Consider the following 26,732-nt stretch of genomic DNA (forward strand, 5'->3'; position numbering starts at 1 on the left):
CACCAGTTAATCTCTCCCTGTCTCTTTTTCAATTTAAAAAATCAAATTAAGTAATTAAGGGAACACAAAGCAATTTAAAGCAAAGCTTTTCCCAGTGTAAAGGGGATTTTGATACCCAGACTCTCCCAATAGTCAGTGGATCTTTTCTTGGCTTGGGATGTAACTCCCCATTGTGCCTTTGGAAGGTGCACAAAAAATGTGCAGATGATTACAGTGATGGGTCTATTAATTGAAATCATCTGGATTTTATGATATTAAATCAATGTCTGAGTTCTGACTTCAAAAGCAGCTTTAATTGTCTCACTCCTCTTTTCTCCATGCTCCCAAACCTGTCGTCTTTGATACACAAATATAATTTGTGAGTCTGACAGGGCCACCAGTCTCATTACATTGTATCATGGAAATTAGAAATGAATCAATAAACAGAGAGGCAAAGTCCTGATCAGCTCCCTCCATCCACACATGTGGAATGCTTCACATTTTACCCCTAATCCCATGCCTGATCAAAATGAAATGTCTCCAGGGTCAGGAATGCCTCCGCTTCCTTTTGGTATTTAATCACATCTCAGAAAAGCTGATATTTCATGTCTATGTGTCTTATCTTCATCCTCAGTACACTTTGTGCTGTTTAATGCTGAAGAAATAATTCAGCAACATGTTTCATGTGATGGGGCAGATCCTTAATGGAGGAGAAATGCTGGCATGGCCCAAAGTTACAGATTAAATCCCCTTCTTGGCATATTCATTTTTACTGTGTCTTCCAGCATAATTTCAACATGGAATTTTCCTGACATAAATCCCACAGGTTTCCCTCTTCCCCTCCACACCACACTGCGTAGCTCTGTGTTTTGGTAAATCTCATCTATTAATAGTTGCCCTCTGTGGCTATAAAAAAATACCTCAGTAGTCAAAAGGCAGCCCTTGGTAGGGAGCAGCTGTGGATGCCTGAACACACACAGGACCCAGCATCACACAGCAAAGCCCTTTCTTGGCTGTGTGTCAGAGCAAACCCATTAAATATGGCCATGGAAAGCTAATGGAAAAGGAGCCCCTTCCCTGCAAGAGGGAGAGAGAGACTGGCTCCAGCACTAGGCTGGAGAGCATCAGGGTATTTCCATTTTCTCACTGACATTTTCTTTTTTCCTTTTTTAACTCAGCAAACCCCCTCCCGTGTCTTCCTCACTTCGCCCTTCTGCCAAGTCCCAATAAAATCCTGCACTTAAAGAAACAGGACAAAGACGTCATCACAGCGAGTAGCAAAGGTTGCAGGGTAAATTTTAAGGTCTACTCTATCTTTTGTTTTTTTTTTTTTTTTTGATTGATTTAACTGATTAAAGCATTTCTGCTCTTCCTGTGCTTTCAGCAGCATCCTGGGTAACTCAGGGGAAATTCAAACCAACCAGCTGTGATCTGTATTACAAAGTCGAGGCTGGAAAGACAACACAAGGATGTTGATGGGGCCATACTGGAGAGGGTGAAAGGAGAGGAATATCGTCTCCTGCTGAAGTGACAAAGTGCTTTTATGTGCTGGAATAAGAAATACTCAGCTTAGCAAAAGATACAGGGAATTGCTCCTCCTCGCTGGTGCTGCAGGGTACCAGTCCCAGCATGGAGCTGCTGGTGGGTGATAAAGGAGCCTGTGGCAGGACTTGTCCCCAGATTTCAACTTGAATTTTCATTTGCATGAACTAAAGTTGTTGAAAATCCTCAATAAGTTCTGAATTTCAGGGTTATCCATGAAAAATGTACAATATGACAGTGATGAAGGGAAGGGAAGGGAAGGGAAGGGAAGGGAAGGGAAGGGAAGGGAAGGGAAGGGAAGGGAAGGGAAGGGAAGGGAAGGGAAGGGAAGGGAAGGGAAGGGAAGGGAAGGGAAGGGAAGGGAAGGGAAGGGAAGGGAAGGGAAGGGAAGGGAAGGGAAGGGAAGGGAAGGGAAGGGAAGGGAAGGGAAGGGAAGGGAAGGGAAGGGAAGGGAAGGGAAGGGAAGGGAAGGGAAGGGAAGGGAAGGGAAGGGAAGGGAAGGGAAGGGAAGGGAAGGGAAGGGAAGGGAAGGGAAGGGAAGGGAAGGGAAACCAGGCTGGGGCTCTCCACACTCCCAGGACACCCAGCCTGAGGCTGAAGGAACTCACAAGCCCAATGCCACATAAATTCAGTATTTTGCCAATCTCTCTATAGAAATCTCACTAAGATAAATTATCCTTGCAAAACTGATGGGAGTGATTTGAAAAACCAAGAGAATCTTGAGCTGGGAAAGTTGACTGCCACAGCTTCTCAGTGAAGCCCACAATTTATTGACACAACAAGGTTATAGAATGAGAAGCAAATTTATTCTGTATTATCTACTGGCAATGTAGCTCCAAAGATGCATTTTGAGGCAGCAGAAGGAATTTTACTCTCCAAAGCCTTGTAACTCAAGCCTGCTGAAGCTGCCCTCACACAAATCAGTGATGACACATCTTTTCAACATCTAGGGCCAAAATTATTTTTAAAAGCATTGCAGGTAATTGCCCACTTCTCCCATTCCAAACCACTGCTGTTTCCACTCTTTTACCATCACTGATGTAACCAACGAGTGTCAACAGCAAACATGGGCTGCTTCTGCAATGACTGAATTAATGGAAATAGTGCATTTCACAACAAGCAGCTCACCACTGTCAATGGCCATGGCCAGATCTTTAACTGCAATTTACAGGATATGTTCTATATTTCCAAGGTTTCTTATATACTACTCAAACATCTGGGTACCTTCTAAAATAATTGGTCTGCAAGGTGTGGATTTTATTGATCTTTTTCACTGGGGTGGATTGGCCACAAGAGTCTTTAAAACAATGGTAGAAAAAAAAGCTGGTGCTTCTGAAGAATTTCAGAAAGATCAAATTAGGCCAAACCCTCTAATTTCAGTTTCAGTGGGGTCCCTTTTTAGTAGGGGTCCTTTTAGCAGGGTCCCTCCTTTAAAAGAGAAAGGAAATTAAAAATGAAAAACAGCACTGGGGAGAAGTTAAGCATGTGCTTCAAACCCACACATGCCAGGAAATTTAGAGTTAAAGGTGAAACTCCACCCTAAAGAGTTCCATATTGGAGATATTTCAGTGAACAAACGTAACATGTTCTGAAATACAAAGATCCAGTAGGGTGCACTAGGTATGGAGTTTCAGCCTTCACTCCAAATTTCCTGGCTTTTTGGAGGTTTATTAGAGTTTCATACCCCAAGCATTTAAGTACTCCAAGAAGTTTCCTCAGTGCAGCTCACCCTGATCCTTTTGGAATCTGAGAGCAAGCACTCTGATGGTGTAGCCACCCATCCATTATTAATGAACCCAAAAACAACTTCTTGCAAATTTATGGTAATTTGGAGTGCTGAAATTACATGCAAACTAGGTAGTCTCACTTGAGTTACCCTGAGAAACTTCAAAATTGCAAATCTACTCTGAACCAAACAGAAGGACTGGATTTCATTGACCCCAGCAGAGCACATGCTCCTAATCTTCCTCCACAGTATGTGGGTGCTGGAGCTCTGCTCCAGCTACAATGGAGCAATCTCAAAATTGCTTCTGGCAGCAGTGGCTTGTATGCCTGGTCTAAACCCTCTGCTGTGCTATGGGGTGGGCATGTGTCCATCCTATTTAATGAATCTGCCTCTAAGGGAGGAAATGTGACAGTGGCTATCAGCATCACATTTTTTTTACAGTACAGGTTTCACAAACACCTTGAAAATATTGAAGGGGTTCCTGTATATCTCTGTAGCCCTGACAGGTCTGTTTGAGGCTCTGTGTCACCGCATGCCCTTAGAGAAATTATGGTCAGCATCTCTCTGAAGCCCCTCCATCCTTCTCAAATCACCCACAAACAAAGTTTTAGGAGTATATGATGATTCCAGTGGGTGTCTTGACCTACATCTAATGGAGAAGGCATCACATATAGTGTGAAATTTGCCCCATCACTCTGCACAAGCGTGCCTCATGGTGGGCAGGTACAAAAGTGATGGGACAGCTCCACACTGTCCTGATCTTGGGGTGTTTGAGGGACAATTAATTCACCTCAATTAAGAGAAGATAAACCAAAACATCCACTCAGTTTCCCCAGCCCTGTGCAAAAAAAGCCCAACTGAAATACTCTTTGCCCAGGTCTAGCAATCCATGAGAGAAGCAAAGTCAAATGCACCCAGTTTGTGGGTGCTGTAAATGGAGCACAGTGGAGATGGCTGCCCTGCATTTCCCCAAGGGACAGCTATTGCTTGCAACAATTGTGCTTAAATCCTTATCAGAAAAGAAGTCTGAGGGATAGAATCGGAATTGCAAATGTAAGCCTTGCACCTGGTTAAGCTTGCCACAGAACTATACCGTGCATCTTTTTCAGTGTGAAGGCTACATCCTCCTGAATTTACACAGGAGGTTCAGCTATGTTAATTAAAAACCCAAAGGTCACCCCACAACCAGAGCTGAATAGAGGTTGTACACCAATGGCTATGGGAGAAAACCAGGAGGAGGAATACAAGGCCCCACAGCACTGAAAGAGGCCTGTTGGACATGATCAGACTGTGGGTTTGTGTGAGAGATGCTACAATTTGAATTGACCAGCAAAGAGAATAAACCGGCTCATACCCATGGCCACATTGCACATTGTGGATGAGCTCCACCTCATTTGCTCAACCAGAGGCTGGTAAGGTGTTGCTGGAAAGCATCCATGGGGCAGCTGATCCTAGAGGATGTGGTGCTGCCCAGCAGCAAGGGGCAAATTCAAACCCTGTCAAATCTGCAGACTGTGCACTTGCAAATCTTCCACGTGGGGGTTCAGAGACAAATGGGTCTGCGTCAGCACTGGGGGTATAATAATACTTTAATCTGTTGTCTCCCACAAGGAGTCTTAATGATCTCTGGTAGTTTACTCCATAGATTTTATAGGCCCCCTTCATCCCAAGCATCCTGCAGTTTGACCAGACAGTGATCTTTTTCCTTAATGGATAACATCCATGAAAGAAACCATGAGTTCTATGAGTCTTGGCGAAAAAATGTTTCTTGAAAAAAAGCTGTTGGAAAAGTTGACTGTGGGTCAAGCTAAACTGAGCAAACTCCTACTGTTCCTAGGGTGTGGAATCGTATAGAAATAGTTTCTTCAGCACTGCAGTCCTGCCTGTATCAGAATTCAATACTAGACTTATAAATGTCAGTTGCTAGCATGGGAACAGATGCAACTCCTCCCAGCTGATTAACATCCCTGACATCTGGAACAGAGGACAGAATAAACAGAGGGAACAGAGGATTTCCTGTTGGGACTTGGCTTTTGGGTGACAACTACCAAGATACAGCAGTTCTCTCCTTGACAGAATTACTCTTTGCCTCCTAAACAGCCCTGGAGCTGCTAATTAAAGAACCGGGCATTTAACACTGAATCCCTAGACAAAAACTCAGGTATTTGCTATATGTCTGTCTGATACCTATGTGAATGCAGGCATCCTTGATGTCAAGAGCTGCACAATGGTCTCATCGAGGCAGGGGATTAAGTTCTCAAGCTCCCGGAACTGAAAAGCTTTGAAGAATTTCTTCTGTTCTTTTTAGTGTTTAGGATTAAGTGGAAATTAGTGCTTTATTGGGAATCAAGGAGTGTTTCTTACAACTTCAGCTCCTGGAAAAGGGCATTCAGTGTGCCTCCCTCCTCCAGAGCAAGCTGACCATATTTTTCAAGTACATCTCATGAAGATATTTCCAGCAGAAGAGAAGGAAAAGAGGTTGAGCTGGTACTCCATGGAAGAGCCCTGAAGTGCAGCTCAGTCACCTGTCTGAGACTGCCCTGGGCTATGGATTAGCCACCACCTCCTCCTCCTGATGCCCTAGCCCAGTGTGCCCACACACAGCTCTGTCACACCCACTGCTGCTCAAAACCACTGTGGAAATTCCTACAAATGGGTCAGGCATGTATTTCAAATCTAATTTATGTATGCCTGGGACGTGGTGTGACACGATGTGAACAGAGCTGAACTGTCCAATACAAGTGCTGGAAAAGGACACAGAGGCTCCAACTCTCAGGGAGGGCTGGAACTGGATGATCTTTAAGGTTCCTTCCAACCCAAATCATTCTGTGGTTCTGTGATTCCTTGGTTTGGTGCCAACCTGAGTTTGCTGCAAAAGGACCAGAGCTTGTACAGCTCGTCCTGCCCCTCTTTTAGGCAGAATTGAAAGGCTCTGAGCCTTTGGGGCACACATGTGGATGTTGAGAAAGCCTGTTCCCAGGACATTTATTCTGGGGTGATTTCCAGCAAGTATTTGGTAGGCCATATGGATCGAGGGAGCTTGAAGAGACTCCAGTACTTTTACTGCTTCAGGAATTTCATCAACGTTTTCCTAAGAAGGCACCAAGGGGAATGCTTCCTTATCTGTCCATGGAATCCTGTGGCGAAGCCTGATGTGCAAGCCCAATATTACATAAAAGGAACGTCTCAGTTAACCATAGGATGGTGCAAGAACTCACCACATCAAATGGCATTTACCGAGCATGGTTTCCTATGATCCCTTGCTGCTTCTTTCAAGTTCTTTGAAAAGCAGCCATGGTAGGTGTCATAGGCTCAAAGTCTTCCCTATTTTGTAACCAGCAATATACCAAATAACACAAAGAATGAGTCTTTCTGGCAAGGGTGCTTGTTCTTGCTCCTTCCCTTTTGTATTGGGCCAAACTGTATGATCTTAGCATGTTCTAATTTCCCGGAATTGCAGAAAAGCAGAACAATATTTGTAAACCTTCTGCTGGGACAAAATACATTTTGTCCCACTCTCATGAAATTAATGAAAAGAAGTGAGGCAGATATTCTTGGATAAAGCCTGCTGTGTGGCTAATGATAACCAGTCCTTTGTTTTTTCCCTGCAGGCTATTAAAAAAGAGATGATCTAGTTGGTACCACAATGTTTACAGCTTTTCTGCTGAGCAGCTCTGAGAGCAGAATTCCCATTCTTAGTGCTGTCCCGCTGACAAACTTAAATCTCTGCCACCTCACTGTGGTATGGAACATCAGCTTTTTGGAGTTAAATATTTTTTGGAGAGGTGCCACAAAGACAGGCAGGAAGCAGAAAAGAAACCAACCAGCTGTGCTGCTGGGATCAGCTCTGAAGTCACCACAGTTTCACCACCACAGTGACTGAGTGACACCATCAAAGTACCTGAGCCCTTTGTCCCAGGTGCCCAAAAGGATCACAAGAAAATCGTAACACAGATCAGAGGTGTCTTGGAATTGTTCCAGTCGTATCACTTAGTCACAAAGCACCCACAGTGGTTTTTGTATCAAGGCTCAGAGCAACTCTGTCCCAGGATGGAGCTTCATGGACTGGGACTCATGATCAGAAGAAGGAAAGTGGCTGGGAACAGATAAATCATCTTTTGGGGATTGGGGATAAAGAGGCACTGAGGAGGGTTCCTGTTTATTACAGCATTAATCAAGCATTAGCACTTTTTGGTTGGTTCCAGAGGACAGAAGTATTTCATGAATAAGCTCTGCTTGGCGAACAGCTGGCTGCAACTGCTGACACTGAGGGTGTGAAGGAACAAAGCCCAGTACCAAGGAAGACTCTGAAAAGTCTTTAGAAATAAAGTTCAGAAAATTTTTATTGTTACCATTTCATCTTTCTTCCCTCTGTTTCCTCACCAGATTGAAGGATCTTTGTCCTTTCTTCTTCTATTATTGGACTGAACTTTGGTGGAAGAAATACCTGAACTGAGATGTGAGCTCTCCATGGCTGCAACATCTTCACTGCTGCGGTGCAAGGTCTGCACCAGAGGGGACTGAGGACTCTTGGCCAATGAAAGCGATGACAAGAGGGGTTGGGGATGCAAAACGGGCCCAGATGGTGCCAACCAGATTTTTACTTTGTCACTAATTGACATGGAAATCTGTCTCTCAGGGGATGAGGCTGACAGCAATACCAAAGCCAAACACAGGGTTTGAATCTTCACCCTTGTACTCAGTAAAGGCTTTGCTGCCAAAATCACTGCCCTAAACCTGTATTTGTTAACCTAAATTCCCAAAACAGTGTGAGTCAGGCTTACAAACTTCAGTGATAAATCCACAGGCCTAACTGCTCTATTTTGCCTTACTGAGTACAAACTCTTGCCACAGCAGTGAATTTGGGCTCTGCCAAAGCACATCAGCCACCAAATAAAGGCTCCAGAGACATGGAATTTCTCCTACTGCCCTCTGTGGTTTCATTGCCAATGATCAACGCTGCAATACAATGCCTGTGCAAAGATAGACAAATTAAATCTGTCTGTCACAAAAAAAAAAAAAAAAAAAAAATCTTTGGAGCATCTCTGGATTTTCTGAGGCTCTAGGCTGTGGAAGGGGATCTTCAGGCCTCCCCTACTCTTTGAGATCAGGAGGAGGTTTTTCTCAAGTCAAAATGAACTTATAGACGATCTGTGAGATCAAGGCCATGAGATCTACGTCCTCCATACAAGCTCAGCCACGTGGTTGTCTGGTTGTCTCCAAATTGTAATATGCTGGTCACAGAACAAGTGATAAAAGGGTACTGTCAGATTAAAAATAATGTATTTTTTTTCCTAAAAATTGTATTAGTTGCTACAGCTAACACCTTGAATTCTCAGAACCACAGTGTTAAAGCAATCCAATTTGCATTATGCCTTTGATGATATTTGCTTAGTTGAGTTCCTCTCCATTTGAACAGTATTAAAAATTGGTATTTTTCCTTTCAATGTTTTCAAGCATTAATATTTAAAGAATTTCCTCATTTGAGCTTTGTTCACTGGTAAGTGACTGAAGTCAAACTGAGCTAGAAGGAGGTTTTAAAAAACAACCTTGCTGGAGTAAAAAAAAAAAAAATTGGCTTTTCTTTCCAACTTAATTATGTGTATTTAAAGCTCCAGTAGAGCTGATAATGTTGTTTAAAAATTTCTCTCTATTAAGCAAGCTATAAATATAGCCTGAATTGCTGCAATGGAAAACACTCCTGAAGAGTTTGTACTTTCCTTCTTTACCTGTACTTTAGTGTTGGGTATTTTGACCATTTAGAAGTTTACCCTCTATGGCTCCATGAATTGCCCTAAAAAAGCTGTAACATGGAATGCAGACAACAGAATGTCAGCTTTAATCTTCATCTTTTCTGTGCTTATACTTCTAACTCATTCACAAGAAACACAATATTACTTAAACATACTAACTTGTCTGAATTTGGAGTAATTGTAGGTATGTGGTACACACCTGATGCAAGTTATTTGACTGTGCCACTCCTCAAACTGCAGCCCAAGGAAGCCTGAGCTGAGGAGCTGAGGATTTTATGAGCTCACATCCACCCACAGAAAGCTGCTCTGCAATGAAGTGGCATTACCCCTGTTCTTATTTATATTTAGAAAGGGGCAGAGAAGAGTTTCATTACCCACACAGAGTGTGCAACAGGAACCTGGTACCCACCTCCCTCCTCACAGCCCCCAGACTCAGCTGTGCCTCCACAGCAGTGCCCACAGAGAGCCATACACAGCACTAAGAGTATGGAGTTACCTACCTACCTTCACAGAAGTGCTACAGAATTAAAGTCTACCTAAGAGTATTCATGTTCTGTTTGATGCCTGAGGGCCTTTTCCCTCTCCAAATACACATGAGCTTTCTGTGACATCTAATCCCCACTCCTCAGAGTCTGGAGTTAAAATAAACTGTGCACTGTTACAATATGCTGCTCATAGCCAACAACTAATGCGTCTCTCAAAATTGGCTGCTTCAGTCTTTAGCACAGATTTTCCTTAGCCAGGCTGGAGAATACCAATTCAGGGGTAACACACTGCTGAGACCATTACTGAGATTGCATTTGGAGAACTGCAATGTGAGCCAAATACTGAGGAAAAAAAAATAAATTCATTAAACTCCAAAACCCATAATAGCAACAATGAAAGCCTTCAACAGCCAGCAGGACGATCAATACCCAGACAGATATTCATCAATACGACCATAAAAAGAAATTGCCTACCTGTAAGGAGAATATGGGTCAAAGCAGGTCTTGGTGACTTCTGTTATCTCTGGGTTGCAGCACTCCCCCCCATCGAAGTTGTACCTCTCGTAATTACAATCCATGTCACACACCCCGTTCTGCTTCTTCTTGTTGAAGAGCGCGTGGCGCACGTGCCGGCAGTCACCGCCGTCGTAGCCCGTCAGGGTGTGGTTGCACTCGGGGTCACAGTTCTCGTCCCCAATCTTGCTGATGTCGCAGTTGGCCAGGATGAGCCGGTGGCGAAGGGAAGAGTTCTTCACCTCCAGCACCTCCAGCTCCCAGGTGATGTTGTAACGGCTGAAAGCCTCGTTCAGGTGCTGGTGCTGGAACTCGATCTGCTGCTGGCTGACCGTGGGGTTCTGGTGTTGGTCGTCGTACAGGTTCACCACGCGGTAGCGCACGGTTTTGTTGCGGCGGAACCTGGGCAGTTTGTTGTAGCTGGCGATGACGTCCGTGTTGTCGCACACCGTCTGCCCGCAGAGAGGAGGCTCCAGGCTGGTGTCCAGCAAATAGCCGTGGTGGTAGCTGAACTTGGTCTGAGGGCTGCTGCCGTCCTTCATGGGAGACCAGGAGCTTTTCACATTCAGTAAACTGTCTTGAAGAACGAGCTGAGGTAGGGGCATGTCTTGCCTGTGGACCGCCTGCTCCATGTCCAACAAGATCTCCTTTTGAGACCGGGCTGTCCTCCAGAGGCTGAAGTGCTCCACGTAACCCCGATAGTTCTGGTTCAGGGCGTTTCCTCCCAGCATGAGCACCTTGCATTTCAAGGTCAGCAGGCTGAAGATGCTGCCCACTTGCTCTCCGCTCGTGGCCACCTGGGCACCGTTGACGTAGAGTTTCATCAGGCGCCCGTCGTAGGTGGCAGCCAGGTGCACCCACTGGTTGGGGAGGTAGCTGCGGTGTGCTGCAATGGTGGTGACTTTGCGAGCACGGTCCGTCTTCAGCGAGAAGAAATAGCGGGGGTCTCTGTTCCCCTGGTCACTGACGGTGTTAATCCCCAGGACCCAGCCTCGGTCACGGGAGGTGTAAGAACATTTGTCATACAGTCCTATGTGCCCCCAAAAGAGAAATAGGAATAAATAAGGATGACAGAATGAAGGCGTTAGTCTTTAAATTGTGTAAATATATCTCTCTAAATGTATATACACACACTCACCTACATCTGTTAGATAGTTAGTGCACAAGGAAGACTTTAAATCATCTAGTGCACCATTGTGGGAGGTCATGTCAAGAAATCCTATTAAAGGTAAAGATTTGCCAGTGGCGTGTACAAATGGGATTCCCTTTTCCTGACCAAAGTCCAAAACTTTCCTGCAAATACCTATCAGCAAAATGTTGGACTGTGCATTTGGTTCTTCCCTTCCCTTCCCTCAAGCCATTCATCAGTGGTTGAAAACAAAAACAGTCTTGAGAACCAATCCCTGCTGATGTCACTCATCCCTCATACCCCTGAACCGTGTGTCTAATAAGGTCCAGAAGGAAAATAAATACAAAATCTAAATTCTGTACACTTTGAGAAGCACTGAGCAGCTGCAGTCACCTTGTTAAGTTCAACCATGCAAATCCTGCAGAGAGTGAATGGGATGTGTTCAGGCTGCCTTCAAAGTCATACCCAACAAAAGCCAGTGGGCACATGGCATACACTGGTATATACCACGCTGGGAAAAGGACAAGAAATCCACACAGATGGACATCCCCAGAAAGATGGACATTCAGAAAGGTTCCTGCCCCCTCACAGGAACACTTCCTAACACCTCAATGCACCGTGGAAAGACTTCTCTCCCAAAGAGTAGATCCATATTTGGAGCTCTCTCACCCAGGCCTCAGACAGCTCCAAGCAGTGGACAGAGCCCATTCCTCCCCAGTTTGGGACACAAGGCTCAGCCAGTTAAAGACAGACATTTCCATCCTTCAGTCCTCAAAGGCCAAGGGCTGCAGGGACACCCCTCACCAAAAACAAAATCATTGGAGCTTTCAGCACCAAATGGCCTTTCTACTATCAGCACATAGAAAACAATCCTTCCCCAGAGCCTCCACTTCCAAAAGCCTAAAGGAAAATCATAAATCTCTGACAGTTCAGTCCTCGTGAAAAGACTAAATATCCCCTTACCTCACCCCTGCACCCTCACCCTCCCCTCACTACAACCAAATAACATCTTCTGCTTCTGACTAAGTTGCTCAAGAGCCATCTGTTAACAATCACTCATTAACAGTGCAGTCTTGTCTAGTATCAACAGAGCAAAGGTTACAGGAGCATTCACTGTATTTTTCCTCCCCTCTCCCAGCACCCACCTTCCCCCCTTCTCCTCACACCCTGCCCCTCTCCACCTCCTCCCCCTGTAAAAAAACTCTTCTGATGGGAAAGTTAAAAACATTTAAACGGGCCTTTTTTCTGCACGCTGGTATTTTGCTAGGGATTCTGAGCTCCCCCTTTTCCTGTTTCCTTTGGAAGAGAGATCCCAGAGTTCGGAAGGTAATGTGTTTATTCATCTGTAGGGTGCACTCAGTTCAAAACCTTTTCAAGACCAGCTTCTGGTTTATACTGCTACTTCTGATCATGAGAAAGGAGAGGAGGAGAACCAGGCAAGGAAAAAACAAATGTGCTAAAAAAAAAAAATTGCATTTGCTGGGATGGTATTTACCCGAGGAACTTGTGATACGAGAGCCAAAGCTACCAATAACCTTTTGGAATCTGTTTTTGAAGCATTTTTAAGTTTTTCTTTAGGAAATAAATGCTTTTACATAGCATTCATTTTCAGTTGGATGAGAGCCCATAAAAGTCTGTATTTTTATGAATCTCAAATGAAGGTATTGTCCAGTGATAGTGGGTGGATAATACTGCAATGAATAAGAATACAGCTGGCAAGACAAGTCCCTCTCCCAAATAAGTCATAAAAATCTCAGCTTATTGTAATAAGACCATTAGAGCTGATCAGGCATTTTGTAAGAGAGGTTTTGCCTGCCAGGAAATGCCAGCATGGTGAGAGAAGAAAAAGTGATGCAGAAATGGGCTTGTCCCAACAAATCCCTCTGAGAATCTGCATGTCTTCAACACAGCCAGGGGAACACCAGGGACTCCCTGGGCTGTTTTGACTGAGGCACAGGAGGACAACTCAACCCTGCCTCAATCCCCACCATCTCCAGCCTCATTTGCCACCTCCAGTGACCAAATCCTCCAGGTGTGTGGATCACAAAGCAGCTGCACACACACATAAGCTGCTCCACCTGTTTCTTCAGGCATCCAAGATCCCCACGGTTGGATGGACAGCTGGAAGTCCTGGAACAGGTCTCGAGTTCCAGGAAAGCCCACCATACAGTTTTTAAGGGTCAAGAGTTTTTGCTCTTTACACTGACCAGGGCTAGAAATATTCCCCCAAAGAACTGAAATTATTGCAGAATGGAAATCCAGTTTCCCAGGCAGCATTTAAAGTATATCTTCCTCTCTCTGAAGCGCTGCCTGATGCTGGTGATTGACCTCAGCTGAGCATGAGGAGCTGCTGGAGGAATACTACAGAATAGTAGCAATCCTCCCTTGCCTTTGAGCCTTTAAACCCTGATGTGATGCAACGTGTCTTGAGTTGGGCTCAAACAGCTGCCATCAATTCAAGATTTACAGGGAGCCAAAGAAGGACAGGAAAAGAAAAAATCCAGTGACAATAGGGACACCACTGAACACACCAGTATGAAAGCTGATGAACTAAAACACTCTACTATTCCAGTTCCTTGCATTTTCTACTTTAGGGCAAAGGTCATTGCTGAATCCTTATGCCACGTACAGTATTATTTTCTCAAACTTTTACTATTGCAGACTCCAACTCTTGATGAAAAGATGGATTGAGCACAAGCCTTTCAGCAGCAAGAGTTTGTTTTATTCTTAAGAGAAATGAAAAAATTTAGAAAAAGGGATGAGAAACCCACAGCCCCTTGTGCTGGGATAAGAAACCCAACTCCCTTGCAAGTTGTACCAGTTCCTCATGACCCTCTTTTGCTTGAATGCTTCACCTATTTTCCCAATCCTTCCCTTTACTTTTGGCTTTGGACTGAGGATCCTCTGGCTAAGGGAGTGTCACTTTTCCGTTTTGTCCCCAGTACAATGAAACTAATTTCAGCTGGGACACTGGATGTCATAATAAAAGAATTTATTACTTCTTCTATGACAACTAATAAGGGCAAAGCCATTGGAAGAGGGACATGTGAAATAATTGCCAGAACTTCTGAAAACTGAATAATTTGATCTTTTCACAATTTATTTCAATTTAGTAAAAGGTTCCATAGCCATGAGTTATTTCTCAGACATAATTAAGAACATTTTAAACAAGAAGAGGCCTCTTTTACCCCAAACAAGGCTGGTTTTGAGCAAAATCACCCCACATAATGGTTGACACTCCAAATTTTAAGTCAGCTGTGACCACAATCAGCATTTACATAGAAATGTACAGAGTTTAAATTCTCATTTACACTGAGAAATCTTTACAATAATGCAGTGAAGGACATTTTTAGCTACTTAATATCTCTTTACCAACCAAAGAGGCCTCATGGTAAATGAGACACAGCCAATGACTGAAAAACCACAATTTGGCGAATGTGCCTGAAGTTTCTGAGCCAAGAAATGGTGTGAAATAAAACTGATGTTTGTTTTCCCCACAGAAATTAGATTAAAAAAGTATGTACAAGTTTCATACGGCAGCAAACAGTTTTCTTCACTTCTGCTTGCCCTGAGTTGCTAGAAAGGGATGGAGTTCCAGCTGAGGAGAACACTGACAGCCCTTCCTACTCCTTAGTCTGAATGATTTTTTCCTTCTAAAGCTCTTGTTCCTGAAGCCCAAGGGATTGAAATGGAATTTTGTATTTAATTAAAAAGAAAAAAAAAATTAGAGGTGGTAGTTCAGCTTTCCAGCAAGAGGCTCTGGAAGCCTCCCTTCCCCACAAAGGAGTGAGTCACTTCTTGGAGGACTTTGGAGAAGTGCACAAACAGAGGAAGATGCCACATTCCTTTATGCTTGGCCAGAGACAGACTTCAATGGCCCACAAGGCTTCTTCCAGTCCTATGATGTTTGTCCCTTATAGGAAAAGTAAATTCCTAGGCATCAAAAGAGTGGGGAAAGCTGGATAATTCAACTCCAGCAGCTCAAAGCCAAAAGCCAAACATGGAAAATGAGAAAGACAGTCTCCTTCTTTCCTTTTACAAGCAATATCTCAGTTCTTTGGCTACTGACCCACAATAGCTCCACCATCACTGTCCATCTGACCTCTTCCAGCACCCCCTAACCAACACCAGCATTTATGACCCACTTTGTTTTCAGGACTTTTCTGGAGATTTAAATAAAGCCACATCTTTATGTGGTCTCTGGGCACTGTTCCAGCAGGAGCACAGCATGGAACACCAGCTGCTGAACTTGTGGGAGACAGCCCTGGGTGAGCTGTAACTGGGATGGGAGCAGAGGAACAGGAACTCGCAGCTGGAGGCTGCTGGAGCCAGAGCAGCCCTCTGTGGGCAGAGTTTGACACAAGAGAGGCTGGAGTAGCCCATCCAACCTGCTGTAACCCACTGTCATGTTATAAATAACATCCTCCAGGGCCTCCTTCTCTCACTTCAGTGCCATTTCTTATGTCTGGATAACAGCAATCTTAGCAGCAACCAACCCAGCCATAGAACGAACGAAGAATTTCATTCTCCACGCAGGAAAAGTTTCCTCTCTTTGCTGAGCAATGGGAAGTGGGGGGAGAGGGAGAGGGAGAAAGGCAAAAGTGAAAGTAAAAAAAACCCAAAAACCTTGTTATGGTTTCATTTCCAGGAGGGTGAGGTGGGGGAAGGGGAAGAGGGAGCTGAGTTTGACTTTGAACACATCAGGTGCTGCGGAGCCGTCAGAGCCGCGCAAGGCAGAACAGAAAACAGTGCCCTGCACTTCTGAAAGTTGGCCGTGCCTGTTTTTCTGGGAGACTCCAACCAGAGGTGACAGGACTCAGTTATGAAAGGGGAATTTAGGTCAACAATCAAAGCTGCAGTCAGGGGGCCCAAGAACAGGGAGCTAAAGGTTGGGGCTGTTTTTTTCTTTAGCATGCTTTAATCGTTCAGTATCAAAGCGCAGAAGAACGCTTGAAAGAGCAAATATTCTACAGGAACCTATAGAAAGCTTTTATCTGTCCAGAGGAAAATAATTAAAACCGACAGATTTGGGTTAAGTATCCCCATGTTCCATGCAATTGGATAAGTCAGTGAAGATCCACTGGAGCAGTTCTTGAGTTCTGCACTGGATATTTCATGGTGTGACGTTGAACCCAATATAGTTTTACAAAGGGGAGAAATAATCACTCCTTTCCTTTGCTGTGCTTCCCCCAGCCCCACTTCCTTCCATAACAGTTAAATAATTCAAAGTTCAGAGTACTTAAGGCAACATCTCTGTCTATACCATTTCCAACACAGCTAAGAGGCCTCCTGAGGCCACCCCCTGAGACAAGGAGCGGTTCAAGAAAACCACCTAAGGCTTGCTCAGGTGGCAATGTACTACTTAAAGAGCAAAAAGGGGATGTTTGGTGCTGCTATCAATCTAGCTGAATTCACACCAGGCTTTATCCTTTACAAGCTATGCCAGAGGATTCAGACCTGAGAGAGGACGGAGTTCTTTTTGTTCTGCTATGAAAGACAAGAACTTCATCGTGTAGAAATAGAGAGTCTAATACAGCCATGCCTAATTAACATTGAGAATTTAGCCCCAGGCCCTTTAAAATCAAAATCTTTATATCAGTGTAATTTAGCGTCAAATTAGGCGTACATTGTGTACTGTTTCTCAAATTCCCAGTCACTCATTTGCTCAATGAGATACCTTGAAGTCTGAAAACAGGGAGGTGAGAGCAACTACAGCAGCAAGACATGAATTTATAGTGGCTGGTTAGTTATGAACATTACATAAATCCTTCCCTGTTGATAACGAAATCATGTGGGCTGCAAGAGAGCAGCCACTGGCATGGACAATCATATTAGTGACACTCCAGTGAGCCTATTGTGGGAATACACCCGCTAACAGTATAGAAGAGCTTACTGCAAATACATCTGGTAGGCTGGGCTTAGTGAGAAATTACAGATTGTGAGGGTTTTGAGGTGTAAGGAAACACACAGCACAGGGCAGAGGAGGAGCTGAGTCCTTGCAGTGTTATAACAGGGCCAGCCCAGGGCTGGGTATGGCTTTTCCTTTTTCTCCTTCATCTACAGCCTCAGCGTAAACAAGGGTTAGTGGGAAGGTTTGCTCCTTATCTAGATCTCCTTAAGCATTTCACAATAAAGCTGCAGGACCAGTGGAGACTGGTGCTTGGTGAATAAACTGTTTATGATCTAATAACCAGCTTTAGGCAGACTTTTAGATGGACAGAAAAATGCACATCCTTCACAAGGGTCAAACTTCAGTCCTCCCTACAAAGTCTGGGATCACAGGAACATTCCAGACAAGGGTAAAGATATTGTAATATGTGCAAAACTATTTATTTCCCCTGCCTTGTTCTGAGAAACAACTGGATATTTTTGGATGAAGCTTGGAAAACCAGTATGTGTCCATGTTATTAGAGATTATTTTAACACACACACAGGCATAGGGACAGTGAAGGTAGTAGAGACAGGCTTCCCTTGGATCCTGCTTGAAGTCAAACTCTGATGTTCCACCAGGAAATCATTGCTGTATGTCACAAATATGGGAGGCTTTGCATCCAGCTTGATTCAGACAAGAATGCAGGATTTTAGACACTCTAGTGTTGCCTTATTAAAAAGTTGAGTTTAGTGTTTATGAAAACCCAGATAACCTTCAAGTATCAGAATGGAAAGCACTCAGTAAGTTTGTTGATTTGGCTGAAAGGGATCATCACACACCTCTGAACTCCCAAGCTTATCTCTGCTCACTTCCCAGCAGAACCAGATTACAAATTAACCCTCCCATTGTACCTGAGGCAGCTGATTCACCTCCAGAGAAACCCAGCATTAGCACCATTCCCACTTGAAAAGCAGGTGTTGCAAAACACAGGGATACACATCAGGAGGAATGCATGGAAACCATTCATCTTTCACAGACACACGCACAGCACACACAAACCTGAGAAAAAGGACACGAAGATAAAGGCACAGCAGCACAAGGGGCACTGGACTCACACAGATTAAGGAACCCGGGAATGTTTGGTGGAACACAAGTCACCTCTGCTTCCACATCTCCTCTTCCTCCCTGTGCTGTTTGCCAAACAATTATTAGCTATCAAAGCTCTACACAGAAATTTACTCTTGCTCACACTGAGTGGCTTTCCTCCCCTTTGTAAGAGTTAATGCTTGAGAGCAACCACAGAGTATCTTCTGTGGAAAGAACAGACACGTAATACCATAACTTCCAGGCAATCTAAATGATAAAGAGATATTCCTGGGCTCCTTTTAGAAAACAGCAGAGAGAATTGATCATAAACTGGGTCAAGATAGGTCAGCATACCTCAGAGCAGATCAGATGGCCAGAGCATCCCAGGAGGAAATATCCTCCTGGAAGGATTATTAGGGGCACATCTGTGCCATCAGATGACCGTGCACAATACCCATCAGCTCACGGGGAGTTCAATATGGCATTTCCTTTCAAAATGTGCTTTGTGTCTGACAAGCAGTGCAAGTCAATCAGCTGTGGCAGCGCCCGAGCCCGGAGCGGGGCTGGAAATGCGCCCGACACGCTGCCCTGGACGGCCACAAACACGGGGCTGGGAGAGCTGGAGCCCTGCACATGAGGTGCCTTGTGGTGCTGATCAAAACACACAGCCAGGATTAAAGCGGGGGACAACAACATGGCTTGTTTTGCCTTTTAGAATTCCCTTGTCTCTGACCTTTACGGCAGCTTTAGGGCAGCGCTGGAACCAGCTGAGCAGTTACTACTCCCAGCTGCAGCCAGGAGAGCTTTTACACCATTGCACAATGCTTGTGTGTGTGTGTGTGTTTGCAGGGGGGAGGTTAGGGCTGGAGAACAAAGGAGGAAATCTAGTGGCACCTAAATCAAACATTATGATCAATGAGGCAGTGGGAAGAGAACCTGGGGAGCAGGGACAACCTTACAACCTTTCCAGGATCAGACAGATGGCCAACATCCACATTATTACAGAAACAAAACAAAAACAAAAAATTCCATGAATGCAAAACTAGGGCACCCTGCGAGGAGACTGTAAAAATCACATCATGATAGCTTAGACTTGTCTTTGTAATTGAGGGGCATTTCCACATGAAACAGTTCTAGTTATTTAATTGGATTTTGAGAACATTCTTGGGCAGACACTTTGTGAGTGCAAAACTGAGTAGTTCCAGTGCATTTGAGCTTATTTATACCCTGCAAGGACTTTACCTTGTGAAAATTAAATATCTTATTGTAAAAAATATCTCAGATCTTATCCAGACCCAAATATCTTATTGCATCTGGCTTTCCCATATGACTGCATCTTTCCTGTACTAATAGAAACAACTGAGGCATTTATCAACCTTCAAAGAACTGACTCCAAAACAATCCACAGAGGAGGAGGCTGCAACAGCAGTGGGTAGAAGGGAGCTGATCCTGCCTGTTCTCTGCTGTTGCTTATGAAAGGGATCTGGGCCTTCACTAATCCTGACTATTTCATGCCTCAAATTCCCTGCTCCATACTTGCACACAAGTTCCAAACCCATACACAAACCACAGAGATATTTCTGCTTTCTAGGAAACATCCTACTGAAAAAAAAACCCTGCCTCTCTAACATGATATAACTATTATAGTATGCATTCCAGATAGGCTGGAGTCACCACATACTAACCTAAGTATAGAATTTTAGAGCTTTATTATTCTGCTCGGTTTGAATCCAATTTCATTTGTTTTGGTATGATTTTCATCCTGGAAATACCTGAGCCTGTATTTCTGCTCTACAAATACCAGTGATCACTTGATCTGTGAGCACAAATAAATAGACATCTAAAAGCAAATTCTCACACAGATACTCATGATGTCTTAGAAGTGCACGGAAACAAATTCACACCTATTAAACCGAAGACTGTAGCTGTGAAAATTCAAACTTTAGTTCTTAAAGGACAAGATGGGACAGCAATGGGCAAACCTCCAAAAGGTCACAATTCTGCTTCGCTTTCCATAAGTGTTGCCAAAGCTAAATCCTTCTCGAAAGTAATTGACCTTCTCAAGTCTGCAGAACTGGGAGAAAAATGTAAAAGAAACAAGCTACCTTGGAAGATTTTTGGCAATTCTTGTATTTAGCTGAGCAGCAGGAAATATCATATGTCCAACCTTTCTTATGTTATTTCAGCCCTTCTACTTCTGGTTAAATTTGGAAGCAGAGCAATGAAGACTAACAAAATACCATGTGCAGGCACGATTTTCTCTGTGCAGGGGCCTATATATACATGTGCACATGGCTTGGAGGGAGCAGACTGGGGCATTTGGAGCACTTGGCTTGAATTTGAGTTTTGAGGAACAGTCTCCAGCTGGGGATGGCTCAGATGAAATGAAATCCTGTCTCTGAACACTAATTAGCTTCAACAGGGTTTTGGTCAATGTTTGCAACTCAGCTAAAGCCACAGGAATAGGTCATTCCAGTATCCTGCATCCCCTGGACAGGGGTTCTGCCCTGAGAGTGAGGCAGACCACCCAGCAAGGGGATGAAAACTTAAAGTCACCCCCAAGTTATTCTCTGCTTTCGCATTCACTTTGTTTTTAAGGGTTTGCTGTGTTGGCTTCACATTCCTGGCATTGTCAATGGTCCTGCTTCCAGAGGGAAACTTTAATTTTTGCTCCCCCAAGTCTGCTCTGGAGGTAAACTCTTGGCATCACTGAGGTCAATAATAAAGCTCTTAAAGCCTTCAATGAGAAAATATTTCCGTTTTGTTTTTCAGGTGATTTTCAGACAGTGCACTGGACTGTTTATAGGGGAGAAGTCAAGTCATTGCTCAGCACATCATTCTGGAAAAAGGTGACAATATCTAAATAGGATTAAAAATACCATATGGAACAGAGCCTTACAATTCAACTGCAGTGATGGTGAGGAAACACCACAATCAGCTGGAATTATTGTGGTGATCAGAAATATCCTACCAGTGTCAAGGAGAGTCCATAGAAATTAAAGAGATAAAGTAAAATATTTGAAATTAGTATCTTAGTGCTGCTTGTACTTTACTGTTGGCTTCAACCATTTTTCTAGTAACAGCAAAAAAACCCTCAGAATACTCTGACATTAGAAGTTCTTAGACACAATATAAGTGATCACTGAATTAATTCCTCTTTAAAGACCTTGCAGTTTGGAAAAACAATTAGTTCTCTATTGAAAGCTATGGTGACAGATATTCCACCACTCTGCTCAGAAAGGTTTTTCAATTACTGACTACTTTCAAGGCTAAAACACTGCTAAAATATTCTGTTCTAAAGTTGCTTAGTCTCCACTGGATCCACTGGATTTACTTATGTCCTCTAGTATTCATTTCCAACCCACAATTATGAGTTTAACATTCCCAAAACACTCATTTAAAGATCATGGTGATCAAGTCACCTCCTAATCTTCTTGAGTCCAACACTTCGAGACTTGTTAGAAATCATATAAGTATTGTCATTGCTAATTGTTTTCTCTCTAAATCCTCTCCCATACAACATCCTTCTAAAACTGTAGACACCAAAATGGGACAAAGTGCTTTGGCAACAGCCACTCCAGTGTCATTACAGGGGTAACACAACCTCCCCAGTCCTGCTCAATATCTCCTTGTTTACCCAGCCAACAATGACTCCAAACCTTTGGCTACAGCCCCGCATTGGCAGCTCACATTTGCATGCTTTATCTATTCCAACAGGCAGTTGCTGCTCCACATTCAGCTTCCAGGTGAAAGATCCTTTCCTCCCATCCATCCTTTGTGTGTGACCTGCTGCCCCTCTCTCTATATGAATGACTTCACATTTGGCTTTACTCTAATGCATAGTTTTCATGTTCTCAGCTTTTGAAAACACCCAACTGAGAGTCCTGTTTTGGTCATTGTTTACCACTCCCTGCACTCTGCAACATCTGCAAATTTTATCAGCACTGATTTTGTTTCCTTGCAGGTTGTTGACAGAAAATATTAACTAGTAAAGAGCCAAGATTGCATTGTGCTGAATAGGAGGGAATGTGGCCAGAGTCACACTGTTCAGGCAATGGCTCTGTTTTTCAGCAGGGGAAAATAAATACCTGCGATACTCATGAATACGAGCTTACACAAGTCAAGAGAAAAAAAGATGGGACAAATAGATAAGTAGGAGATTGGCAAGATGTGCCCCCTGTCTTTCTGTCTCTTTGGCATTCCACAACCTCAGTCCTCCCTCTACAGCAGCACAGGAGCCCAGCACGACCCTGGCCAGCAGGGCTTCTTGGCTGGGCATTCCAACCTGTTGGTGCAAACGAGTGGCATTTGTCATTCACTGCTTCATTCATGAAGCATTAATGACATCTTCTCTCCCTTACAACAGCATCTCTCTGCAGGCTGCTGAGAGCCATTATCCCACCTTTGGAGATGGAAAGGACAGAGCTTAGGGTACCTTGCAGCAATTGCAGAGCTGCAACTAAAACCCCAAAGCAATTCCTGTGCACTTCCACTCTGCCACAGAACCAGCAGCTGGAATTATCAGGAGAGGGAGTCTGCTTCTCTCACAGAGGAGTTGCATCACTGCTGAAACAAACACCCTTTCTTTCTCCCCAAGCATCTAATTTATCGCTGAAGGAAATCTCTGTTCTCTTTCCGAAAGCACCAGCCAAGAAGGAACCTCTACCCTTTGCAACAGCCTCTGTTTTCTCCTCTGCCAAGTGGTCTCTGTCCCTCCTTCCCTTATAGAGCATCTTGTTGTAATACCCTGCTAGAATAATGTTCACATAAACCCGTGTGCCTGTTCCAGCTTGTCCTGTCACCAGTGTGTGACAAGTGTCAGAGAAACCCATAAAAGCCAGGCTGTTGGCTCTACAGGGCAAAGGACACCATGTGTTGAACACATTGACAGCTCTCAATAAGTAACAGCCCTGCTGAACAGCTGGTTGGATTGCTGGGGTTTGGAAGAATGTTGGCCACATTGCCTACTTGCGTGCATCCTCCTCAGTGAGGCACAGAAAATCCTGGTGTGGGGAGAGGAAATACATCACTCCCAGATTACACCAAAGAGGAATAACAAAAGAAAGTATCTGAACAGAAGTTAAAATCTCTACTCAAGTTTTGTGGCCAATTTTGGACATACAGAAGTGCAATAGGTTGCTGGTTTGTTGATGTAGGTGCAAAAGATGTTCCTCCTGAGGGAGTGGAGAGTTGGGCGGTGGTAGGAAGAGCTGTCCTAATCTCATTTCCTTCTTCCCTCTCCCATGGAATACATAACTCCCATTTCATTCAGGCTGAGCACTCTCAAGTCTGAGAGCACAGAAACTGTTCACAGAACAGTTTGGCCTTCACAGCATGAGGCAAAACACAAGGTTTTGGCAAAAATAATTTTGCTTCTCTGCCTCTACCATCAGTGTTTGAGGCTCAGAGAAGAGTTTGGACCAACATTCAGCCTCCTCCTGCTGCAAGGTCTCTTCCTCCAGGAGTGCAAGTGCTCCCACCCCACCTTTGCTGCCAAATCCCAGCCCTGCAGAAACCTCTGGAGAAGAAACACGGCCCCCTTGCTGTCTCATTTTGCCTCTGTGAGACACAGCTGCTGTTGCTTCCCTCTCTGGCCTGTTCCATGGAGCCTGCAGGTGTTTGCAGATGGCCATTTCCCAGTAAAACTGGTGATATGCTGATGTTTAAAACAAAATAAAATAAACCCCACATGCTACAGTGTCCAGTTGAAGACCACTGCTGTTTGAGCATTGCCTCTGCTGAGACACAGAATGTAAACAGTCTGTTTGATTAAACCATCCCCAGCAAGAGGACTGTGGGGAATTCCAGCCCTTCCCAGCAGAAGATCCTCTGCTCTTCAATAATTCAGAACTCCTCAAAGGGCAAGAATGAATTGCTCAACTTTCCTGCGAGGAGAAACTGTTGATAGTTATGCTGGAATTCTTGGAGGAAGCTCACCAGTATAAACCAGGTCCATTTCCACCACTGCTCCACCCTGCTCCTTTATTTAACCTGCTGGCAGGCAAAGGGATTGTGCAACAATGGATAAACTCTGTCCATGCTGCAATGCAAAATGGTCACTTCTGATTTTCTTCCCCTCATTGAGATGGGAGGTGGAGGGGCCACACTGGGGTAGCCTTACAGATAAGACTTGACAGAAAATTGTTCAGTAAGAGAAACTACTCTTTCAAAAAAAGGCAATAGATAAGACTATTTTAAACCATCCCATTTTAAGGTTTGGAGATTCTGACAGCACTGGACATCTTTTATAGTACACTTCTAAAACTTCAAGGCTCTTAGAACTAAAAGTGGGACCACAGCTTCTACATCTATTATATCTGTAAAAGCTCCCTTAGCCCCAAATTCCAAACACACTCCTTATGGAAGAGAGGGAGCCTGGAATGGTGACACAAGCCCTGCATTAACACCCTATCTGTGCATTTTGAGTGGCCAGAAAGATTTATTAGAGGATCCATCCAATTATCTCCTGGAAGGAAACAAACATCTAATCCACTCATCTGGTACCTGAGAACAAGGTGCAGTGCTAAAGACAAACCAGGAGCAGCTACAAGAAAACTGACTATTTATTCAGAGATCTGTGGGACCTCTGGAACTGTCAGAGATTTGTGGGACCTCTGGAACAAGTCAAAAAACATCCTGTGTTTTCCAGCTGCTGGCACCATTACCGTGCTTTGCTCATGCCCAGGATGACCACAGTCCCGTGTTACCCACTCCCCTGGGTCCTGCTCACTCCTGCCTCCTGAAGGGGTGGTTCTGTGAGAATGGTGTGCAACACCAGATGTACCATCAGCCCTGTGCTCAGACTATAATGGACAATTATCCTTTGGGCTATTTTAGTCCTTTTACAGCCTTTGCGCAACTCAAGAGCAACAGTTTTGCCAGGAGCCAGAATCTAGATTTTGATGTTAAAACAACAACAACAAAACAGACAGAATCAGTGGATTTACCAAGAAGAAAATCTACAGGGTTACTGAAGTCAACCTTCCTGCTTGGGGTTCCCAAATGCTGTCCGTGCTGATTTCAAAGCAAATTTAGACCACAGTTTTTCCCCACTTCTTTTACATTTTCCATAACGATGGGAAAAGATGAGGAAGACACAGAGTTAGACAGGCAAACATCTCATCAAAGAAACTCCTACAAGCAGATGGAGGGTAGGAAACATCCAGCAACCCTGCTGGCTCCAACCCACAGCCGGGCTTGGGTGCGTGGTTGATTTTCACTAACTAACTTTTCTTCCCGTGAACTTCCTCTGAGGGTGTTTGTTTATAAACAGAGGAGGGAATATTATTGCTGGAGATGGGACAGTACGGGCGGGGGTGAAAGAGCTGAGGCCACAAGCCTGGAGAGCAGAGTTCAGGAGTGTTTGTTGCCGGAAACACAAAGGGCTCACTGTAACACTGGTATATGGCCCGGTGCCACAGCCTGCAGGGATTACGATATAGGTATATGCAGAAAATACTTCAAAAAGCAAAAAACAACCCCACATTGAACAAATGTTTCCCACTGCATCACCATAACCATTACACACCCAAATAAAACCACCGACAGTGGTGACGGTGGCTGGAGGTTGCTCTCCACAACATTCTTCTCTCAGCTGGGTCAGTTTCCCCATTGCATGCCCTCTGTCTGTGCCCCAAGTTCTACACACTCACAGGTCTGGAGCAGCCACCCTCCCTGGTTGCCTTTCCAAAGGAGTTACTCTAGGTTTACATTGGTGTGTTCAACAGCAGAATCTGGCTTGTATTGCTCGGCCTTCCCTCTGCCAAGTATGTTTCAAAACTGTGTGTGTAATCCATTTAGTTAACATTTGCTTTTTCTCCCAGTACTCCTTTTCTCCCTGAACATCTCCATTCACGAGCTACAGCACAGGAGGCTTCCAATTCTTGTCTAGTTTACGCTGAAAATAATTCTCATTAAATTATCACTGGTGAAAGGTGCTGTTTTGACCTCCGAGAGGCTGCTCTGTTTATCCACAAGACAGATGACATGTAAGACAGTAGTAATGCAAGCTCCAGATTTCAACTTTAGCACCTCAGACTTTACAAGCACAGATGCTGCTGCATTCAGAACAAACTCCCATGGACTGGATGTGCAGCCTCCCTGGTGATGCTCCTGACAGAAACACTGGCTGTTCAGCCATGAGGGTGTGCACTGGGTGGGGATCCCTCCCCAAAAATCCCTTGGGGCCTCTTCTGCAGCCTCTCACCTGGCCTGAATTTAACTATGGGGTAAGATTTATGAAGTTGCTTTTGTCTCTAATTTAATATACAGAGACAGATTTTCAGCATTTCCTAAGATAAGCAGTTACAACTTCAATGTTTTACAAGCCATTTCAGCAAGTCAATACAATAATCAATGTGCAGACGGATAAAAAATATCAAAGCATTCCAATTTAAATTGGAGTACTCTGAACTAAGGGGCTTTGCTGATATTTGTTTTTCTCTCCCATCGGGGGCTGCACTCACTGTTCCATCTGAGAAATACAATAATTTGTGTGGATTCAACCATCACCAGTGTGTCTGGCTCAGAGATATGAACTCCAGACCATCTGATTTTCTGCCATCTCCAAAGAGCTCATGTCACAAATTCCAAGCGCCTTCTTCCCCCAGCCCCTGTGTTGTCACCAGCAGGATGTCACCTGGCAGGT

At 44.2% G+C, this 26,732-nt stretch overlaps 1 protein-coding gene across 1 annotated transcript in view; it reads right to left on the reverse strand.

The window, feature by feature from the left end:
- Positions 1-26,732, reverse strand: part of PAPPA (pappalysin 1) — a 175,153-nt gene that overhangs the window by 137,731 nt on the left and 10,690 nt on the right. The window contains exon 2 of the mRNA XM_058818339.1: positions 9,960-11,028. Coding sequence (XP_058674322.1) covers positions 9,960-11,028 — 1,069 coding nt within the window. The remainder of the gene's footprint in view (positions 1-9,959; positions 11,029-26,732) is intronic.

The sequence above is a fragment of the Ammospiza caudacuta genome, chromosome 21 (assembly GCF_027887145.1).
Source record: "Ammospiza caudacuta isolate bAmmCau1 chromosome 21, bAmmCau1.pri, whole genome shotgun sequence".
Taxonomy (NCBI): Eukaryota; Metazoa; Chordata; class Aves; order Passeriformes; family Passerellidae; genus Ammospiza; species Ammospiza caudacuta.